The 7,792-nt window shown below is 34.9% G+C and overlaps 2 protein-coding genes and 2 long non-coding RNA genes across 4 annotated transcripts; 2 read left to right on the top strand and 2 right to left on the bottom strand.

The window, feature by feature from the left end:
• The first annotated feature begins 1,071 nt into the window (after positions 1 to 1,071).
• On the top strand, positions 1,072 to 2,870 carry LOC145821468 (protein FAR1-RELATED SEQUENCE 5-like). Its single transcript, XM_082917991.1, has 2 exons — positions 1,072 to 2,672; positions 2,825 to 2,870. The coding sequence occupies exons 1-2, from the start codon at positions 1,072 to 1,074 to the stop codon at positions 2,868 to 2,870; spliced, it is 1,647 nt and encodes a 548-aa protein (XP_082774117.1).
• An 87-nt stretch (positions 2,871 to 2,957) lies between these two features.
• On the top strand, positions 2,958 to 4,108 carry LOC145820972 (uncharacterized). The gene is made up of 3 exons (XM_082917619.1): positions 2,958 to 3,185; positions 3,286 to 3,584; positions 3,890 to 4,108. Exons 1-3 carry the CDS (start codon positions 3,013 to 3,015, stop codon positions 3,910 to 3,912), a joined length of 495 nt encoding a protein of 164 aa, XP_082773745.1. The 5' UTR covers positions 2,958 to 3,012; the 3' UTR covers positions 3,913 to 4,108.
• A 1,627-nt stretch (positions 4,109 to 5,735) lies between these two features.
• On the bottom strand, positions 5,736 to 6,372 carry LOC145820970 (uncharacterized). Its single transcript, XR_014363013.1, has 4 exons — positions 6,301 to 6,372; positions 6,107 to 6,216; positions 5,940 to 6,006; positions 5,736 to 5,832 (listed from the first exon to the last, which is right to left on the bottom strand). It is a non-coding gene; the product is annotated as an uncharacterized LOC145820970 (long non-coding RNA).
• Positions 6,373 to 6,407: 35 nt separating this feature from the next.
• LOC145820971 (uncharacterized) lies at positions 6,408 to 6,763 on the bottom strand. Its single transcript, XR_014363014.1, has 3 exons — positions 6,732 to 6,763; positions 6,556 to 6,657; positions 6,408 to 6,438 (listed from the first exon to the last, which is right to left on the bottom strand). It is a non-coding gene; the product is annotated as an uncharacterized LOC145820971 (long non-coding RNA).
• Between the last annotated feature and the right edge of the window lie 1,029 nt (positions 6,764 to 7,792).

Below are 7,792 nucleotides of genomic sequence, written 5' to 3'. Positions count from 1 at the left end.
TATTTATTTGTGCTATCTTTTTTTATTTATTTGTTTATTTTAATTGATAGCAGGGCACTGGCGGGTGTGCTATTTTATTTATTTGTGCTGTCTTTTTTATTTATTTGTTTATTTTAATTGATAGCAGGGCATTGGTGGGTGTGCTATTGAATTTATTTGTGCTGTCTTTTTTATTTATTTGTTTATTTTAATTGATAGCAGGGCACTAGCAGGTGTGCTTTTATTTTGTTTGTTTATTTTAATTGATAGTAGGATATTTGCGGGTGTACTGTCTTTTTTTTAGAGGGAGATGATGTCACAAGAGAAAGATTGAATTCATTTTCGGTTGAATGACATGTAAATGTCTGGAAATTCTGAACTGATACTTTTGCTTCCCACCCACGACAAAAATAAACATAATTTTGAGGGACTAGAGAAATGTACATGTTTGAAAAGAAAGAACTCTAGGGCAAATACATCACAAGAGAGTCTGGTTCAAGTAAATTCATTAATTTTGATAGACATTTGAAAATTCTATACTGAGATTTTTGCCTACAGCCACCCATCACAGACGAAGCATGAATCCTCTAGAGTGTTTATTTTGAATTGTACGACGTTGATTGATTCTATTTTTCCATTTTGCTGCTATTAATCTAGACCATCTAATTTGAGATAAATGGTATTGATAATGACCTTTTAACTAGTTTTTCCATTGATTTAGTCCAGAATTCCGAAGTTTCTTAGGTCTTAATTCATAATGAATTATTCCTTGTTTTCCAAAATAATCTTTTATTGAAGTCTTAAGAAAAAAAAGACGTTCCGTGATATTGAAGAATAGATCTTAACTTGTACAAGGAGGATAAGTCAAAAAAAATCTGTGAATTCTAATTACTAACATTATATATAGTCGAAATAAAATTCATTTTATTTTTATTTGTTTTATTAATTCTTTGCTATAAAGTTATAAGTTTGATTAGTTATTTGCTATCTGTTATTTGCTCTTTTACAAAATTCTCTTATGTGATTTTAGGAATTTTCATTCATTTTATAAGATAATGTTATTCTTTTCATATTGTTTTTGATGTAGTTATCATGGATCCTTTTGGATGTACCAAATTTGAGCGCAAGCTTGAAGATGACGAAGTTTGTGGGAATAAAGAAGAATTAGGTTCCCATGCAAATGACCCTATTCAAAGTTTAACCAAGAATGATGTTCTTGAAATGCAATTCAATTCAGAAGAGGATGCCAATGATTTCTATAATCAATATGCTAAAGTTGTGGGATTTAGCATTAGGAAAGACACGCGAACAATGCAGGCAACAAAGGTTCTTAGTAGAAAATGGGTATGCTCAAGGCAAGGCCAAAGAGCAAAGCAACACTTGGCCCGTATTGATCGAAAAAGAGCTGCCAGGGCATTGACCAGAGTTGGTTGTGATGCTCATTTCCGCATAAGGTACAATCTGGATGTAGGCAAATACATTGTCACTCACTTTAACATGGAACATAACCATCCATTGGCAACATCACCATGTGTGCCATTTCTCCGGTCGCATAGGTTTGTAAAGATCCCCGACAAAGCTCAAGTAAAGTCTTTGCACGATGTTGGTGTCAAGACAAGCCAGATAATGGATTTGTTGGTGCAACAATCTGGGTCTTTCGCGAATGTGGGCTTTATTCACAAGGATTTGCACAATTATATTCAAGCCGAGCGCAAAGTAGAAATGAAGGATGGTGATGCGGAGTGTGCTTTGGCTTACTTATGTGCAAAAGCTGATGCTGACCCTTACTTCTTTTACAAGTATGACAAGGATCAAGAGAATCGGCTTGACAAATTGTTTTGGGCAGATTCAAGGTCTCGCCTAGACTATGCTGCATTTGGTGACGTGTTGGTCTTCGATACAACTTATAAAATGAATGCATATAACAAACCTTTTGTTATTTTCACCGGGGTCAATAACCATTTTGAAACCACCATATTTGCATGCAGCTTGCTTGTTGATGAGACAATTGCAACATACACATGGGTTTTGCAGAAGTTGTTAGAGGCCATGGATAACAAAAGACCGGTGTCAGTGTTGACAGATAGGGATATGGCCATGCGTGAGGCAATACAAAAAGTCTTCCCGAGTGCCAAGCATCGTCTATGTAATTGGCATATGCACAGAAATGCCAAGCGAAATGTTCGAGTTGATGGATTCGAGGGACATTTCAAGCATCTCATGGATCTTGATGCGAATGAGGTTGTATTTGAGGAAGCTTGGAGTAAGATGGTTAGAAAATATGGCCTTCAAAATAACAAGTGGGTATCAGACACCTACAACAACAAAGGCATGTGGGCTCAGTCATATTTGTGTGGTCATTTTTTTGCTGGAATGAAGAGCAGTCAGCGTTGTGAGGGTATGCATGCTTTTTTCAATGAGTGCCTCAAACGAAAACTGAAACTATTCGAATTTGTTAGATGTTTTGACATGGCCCTTTATCGGTTACGGAACAAAGAAGCGGATGCCGAGGCAAAAACTGACAACAGTGATCCTTGTCTTACCACAGCACTTCAGCCTCTAGAGAAACATGCAGCAACCATCTTTACCAGACGTTTGTTCTTAATGTTCCGTAATGAAATAATTGAGGAAGCATTGTTGATTTTTGATGGAAGGAAAGAGGAGTTCGATCATCGCATATACAAATTTTCAAAGTACACTGAATTTGGTTCCACATGGGAAGTGTCATACCATCCCGCAACTAGCATAATGAAATGTAGTTGCAAAAAGTTTGAGTTCTTTGGACTTCCTTGCAGCCATATGATTTCTGTGATGAAATGTGAACACATGACTAAAATTCCCCCAGGTTGTGTGATGCATCATTGGACAAAGCAAGCAAGAAAGGTTGGTGAACAACATTGCCAAGCCCAATTCTCTAGCACTCTCACACAGGAGACACGCTTTGGGGTTCTTTGCTCCTTTTTTATTGAAATGTGTTACTATGCCTCACAAACATCTGAAGGATTTGAAGAGGCTAGGAATGCATTTTTCACTATGACATGTCGGATGAAGCAGCTTTGCATGGCCAAGGGAACTAATGTTGATGAAGGAAAAAGTTCACTACCGCCATTTGGGGTTGGGGATCCGAAAGTAGTGAACACGAAGGGGAATACTGCGGGATCCTACATGGCTAAACCTCGAAAGCCAAGGCGATGCCAATGTTGCAGGTATACATTATATTGTGCTTTGTGTCTTAATTTTTTTATTGTGAGGTAGTCTTGGCATTTTTGTTCTCTTTAATGATTGGTGATTTACTTGACAATGTAGGGTCGTCGGCCACACGAGGAGAACTTGCCCCCAAAACGATCATAAAACGGGACAAGTGGGTAGCAATTTGTTTGAGGAATACGATGATTATGATCCAATTGGTACTCCCACCCCTTTTACACCGAAGCATCCCAGGAATAATATGAGGCCATGTAAGATCCACCCTGTGAAGAGACGACTTTTTGTCACTAATGTGGATACGTCTCCAGTGCAGTTGAGCAAGGATGTTAATGACTTGCGTAGTTGCGATGCACAAGTTGTCCAAAATTCAGCGTTCACTGATGCGGATACGTCTCTAGGTGATTACTTTTATGGCATGTTTTCAGTTCAAATTATGTTCATTTTGTTTACATTTGCTTTGCAAATTTTATGTGTGGCTGCTTAATTCTAATTTCTTGATATGCCAAGATAGATTTTAGCTAGAACATTTAGATGTCATAACTGATTATGATGTTTACAACTTGATTATGGAAATAAATAATTTACGAACAGAAAATGACAAAAGAGTGTGTAATGACCAATATATCAAAATTCAATTTGTTATGATTTGAATCATAGATTTCAAGTGAACAAACCTTAACGACAATATAATTTGTTTCTGCAGGTGTTGCTGTGGGTAATAGTTGATATGATCGAGCGGGTGATATTGGAAGCTAAACTAAGATTTTTTTTAAATTTTTTTTTTTGAGGACTTAAATCTGTTAGTATTTTGTATAAATACTCTTAAATGATGGTTGATGGATATTTGTTTTGCTGTATGGAAGTTCATATTTTGTATGCACACTTCTTTTTTTCCTTGAAGAAAGAATTTGTAAGGAATTATCATTCACCAAACGAGGTTGTAAGAAATCCTACACTGCCTTGCAATAGTAACTTGCTTTTCAATATTGTTGATCTTCCGTCCAGGTTCATCAAAAGACACTTCAAGATGTATATATGTGTGTGGTTTTAATATCGTTGATGGATCAATTCTTTAAGATGCATATGTGTAAGGTTTTAATATATATTTTAGACCACAGTTGCACTAGCAAAGGCTATAAAGCCATTTTGTTTAGTGTTTTTGCTCATTTTCGAAGCAAATGCACAACAGCAAGTGCATATAGAAAATTGAAGGTCATTATTCGATCGTTTTTTGGTTCTTGAATTTGTTAAGGAAAGAAAAAAGTTAATTTAAAAAAAAAATGAGAAGCAAAAATTTCTTACTGGGGTTTGGTTGGGCTGGGTTTAGGGTTGCTAACGAATTGAAATTTATTATTAATATAAGTATTATTATATATTTTAATAATAATTTTGTATTTTTTTAATTTTAATAAGTAAATTAATTTAAATTTAATTCATTTTTAAGTTCGAGTTTGAACTTGGCTCGTTTATGTAATTGAGCGAGCTCGAGTTCAACAAATATTTAACGAGCTGAGCTTGAGTTCGATTTTTGAAGCTCGACTAAAACTTGCTCAAGCTCGAGTTCGACTAATTCTTAATAAACGAGCTTAAACATTGAAAATTTTGATTCGGTTCGTTTGCAACCTAGTTGGGTTTCAAGGAAGAATGCATAGGAATTTTTCAAAACATTATTTTTCTTGCATGGTTCCTAGAGAAAAATGAATAGACACAAGCTAAAACACTTTGGTATTGTTTTATTTTAATGTTTTGTATTCTCGAAAATAGAAAAAACAAAAACGGACCACATTTTTTTTTTTTTTTTGAAGTATACTTTTTATAAGAAACTTTAATGTTGTTATTTGAATTTTTCAAAACTGTTTTTGCATAATAGTAAAAATGATTAGTTTTATTTTTGAAATCATGAAAAATAAACGCCGCCCAATGTCCTACCCTAACGGTACTATGACGTCACTATGATATTTAGTGACGCTTTTGAAACGCCGTCATAGATATTTATACATTTTAAAAATCCAACCGTTGGGGCTGGGATATAGGGACGTTTAAAAAACGCTGCCATAGCCTTTTCTTTTCTTTTTAATTGTGCTAAGCTTGACATTTAAATATAGCGATAGATATTTATACCTGTCATAAACAATTATTAAGAACTAATAATTGATGTATATTAAATTAATAAATAAACTAAAGCTTGAAAGCAAAATTCATGTTCAAATTAAAAAAAAAAAAAAAAAAAAAAACAATGCATTGCATACCCAAGAATAGAAACAATTCATGTTCAAATTTTAAATACATCAATTAAAATCAAAGTCGTCTTTGTTCGCTCCCACAACCTTATCCACTATCTTTCCTTCTTTCAAGATCACAAAAGTCGTATAGCCTCTACTTCCATTTCAATTCACCCCTAACTCTGAGTTCTGCACAAGGTAGCACACTCGAGAATATAATTTTATAACAAAGGTTGAGTTATAAACTCAAAGTTCATGAGTTTAAGAAATGCGATAACGTCATTGATTGTACGAACTTATGAAAAATAAAAAAGAATAGAGCATCACCAACTTTATATTGCGCGATATCACCAACAATAGGAGCTGAATTATGCTTGTATATCACAAGATCAAGTAACAAGCGAGCCCTATGCAAATAGTCAAACTACATGCCAAAAGTAGTGAGTACGTAAAAACATCACACATTATAAAATTAGTCTTCATAAAACATAAGATACTGATAACTGGACAGTTGGGTATAAATGTAAGTACCTTGATTACACCCGAAGGCAAAGGTTTCCCTTGCATATATTTGATGACGAAAAGACCACAATCATAGCTATAGGAATGAATGTAGTTGTAACAATAGAGTCAACAAACTTAGAGATTATAACATTAATGCTTATTTAAAAATCAAGAACGATAATGTAGTGTATTACTTGTTGTCTTGGCGTGGCATGTCTTCCAACCATTGAAATGCAAACGAACTAACATCTTGAACGTAATCTTCTCCATGCGCATATTGAAGCAGCTTATGCAATGATTGTACCTGTTGGTGGTAGGTAGTAAGGTACATAGATCAAGAAACAAAAAAGTGGATACAAGTGGGGTATCATAATGGTTATTCTATTACCAATAATGTAGCTTGATTTTTTCGATCCTCATCGGTGTCAATACATCTGCTGGAGTCGAATAGATAGGCAACCCATTTTTCCATGTTTACATTCAAGCACAACCAGTGGTTTTCCCTATGGTTGAAGGGCATGTAAATCTAAAAATATAACATCGAATGTACATGCAAAAAATAAATAAATACATAACATGGATCAAATGTTATTGTGCATGGTAAATTTGGAAATTGGGTAATAGTAGTATTTTATCATGTTACCTCCTCACAAGCATGAAGGGGGCCAGTGTATCTGTAAATTCCAAAATAATCTTCTACTATATCTTTCATTGTGTCATCAGAAGGTTGACACAAAATCTTTTGCTGCATATTCAATTTTAACATATAAATAACTTGTGCCTAAATAAAAAAAGTCTTTAGGTATGGCTAATACTTACCGATACATGGGTCGGAAAGTACCAAACCTTGTTGTCACACCCTCAAAATAATAACATTAAACCCATCCATATAGGGACATGCATTGATACATAAAGGTCCACATTCATCTATTCATCAGGGTATTTTATTACAACAATGTTACATATTTACAACACAAAAGCAAATGCCCTACGGGCTTACAGCTTTCCAAGTTAACACTTGGTTACAAAAGAGAGTGCTAACTCAATTACACCTTAAGCTCTTGGCTTGAAACTATATGTAATACAATCAAGGAAAATAAGACAGCCAAAGTATGTCCGCCTCTAGCCTCCCAAGCTATGTCCTTAGAGGTGGCATGCTACCTGTACCTGAAAATGATGTCCCCATATAGGGTGAGCCACAGCCCAGCAGAGATATACTAAACCAACTATAAACAATGCCTAAAAGATTAGCAACTGATGGATGGTCGATACTTACACATCCATTTACATCTTATTACAATTCCATGACGGTCAAGTCTATGTTACAATTCACTTTCCGATTCTTATTCAACTTTGAGTTTGAAAACAAGGCTCAGTACTCTGGCCAAAACATTTGATGAGATTATAGTTCATCTCTAGAACATTTTCGAAATTCAAGGTGGATACACATTTTGGTGTTGTATCAATAACACATAAGCTACTTCCATACTTCACAAACGATGATGATATACATGTTAGTGCTATATCAAATCAAACAAACTTTTCAATAGATAACCATATGAGCTATATCACTACTACAACAGATAAGCATATGAGCTACATCAATACTACAACAGATAAGCATATGAGCTGTATCAACACTTCAATGACAAGCATGTGAGCTGTATCAACACTTCAATGGGAGAGCATATGAGCTGCATCCCTGGGTCCATCCCCCATCTTCCCTTAACCATTAACCATTAACTGGTTTAGAGGTACATCCTCCATCTTCTCCTAAACCGTGGAGTACATCCCCCATCTCCTCCCATACACAAGTAATGCATATAAACACAGAATCACATACACAATCAATCGATACATATAGTTAATATATTCTATCA

Source organism: Camellia sinensis, chromosome 3 (genome assembly GCF_055761805.1).
Source record: "Camellia sinensis isolate YWXY chromosome 3, ASM5576180v1, whole genome shotgun sequence".
NCBI lineage: Eukaryota > Viridiplantae > Streptophyta > Magnoliopsida > Ericales > Theaceae > Camellia > Camellia sinensis.
Note: the sequence above shows the minus strand (reverse complement) of the source record. Positions and strands in the feature narration are given on the sequence as shown.

Coding starts and splice junctions, on each gene's coding strand:
- LOC145821468 (XM_082917991.1), top strand. CDS start 1,072: ATGGATCCTTTTGGATGTACCAAATTTGAGCGCAAGCTTGAAGATGAC. Junction 2,673..2,824: donor CGCATATACAAATTTTCAAA/GTACACTGAATT, acceptor AAATTCCCCCAG/GTTGTGTGATGCATCATTGG.
- LOC145820972 (XM_082917619.1), top strand. CDS start 3,013: ATGACATGTCGGATGAAGCAGCTTTGCATGGCCAAGGGAACTAATGTT. Junction 3,186..3,285: donor AGGCGATGCCAATGTTGCAG/GTATACATTATA, acceptor TTGACAATGTAG/GGTCGTCGGCCACACGAGGA. Junction 3,585..3,889: donor TGATGCGGATACGTCTCTAG/GTGATTACTTTT, acceptor TTGTTTCTGCAG/GTGTTGCTGTGGGTAATAGT.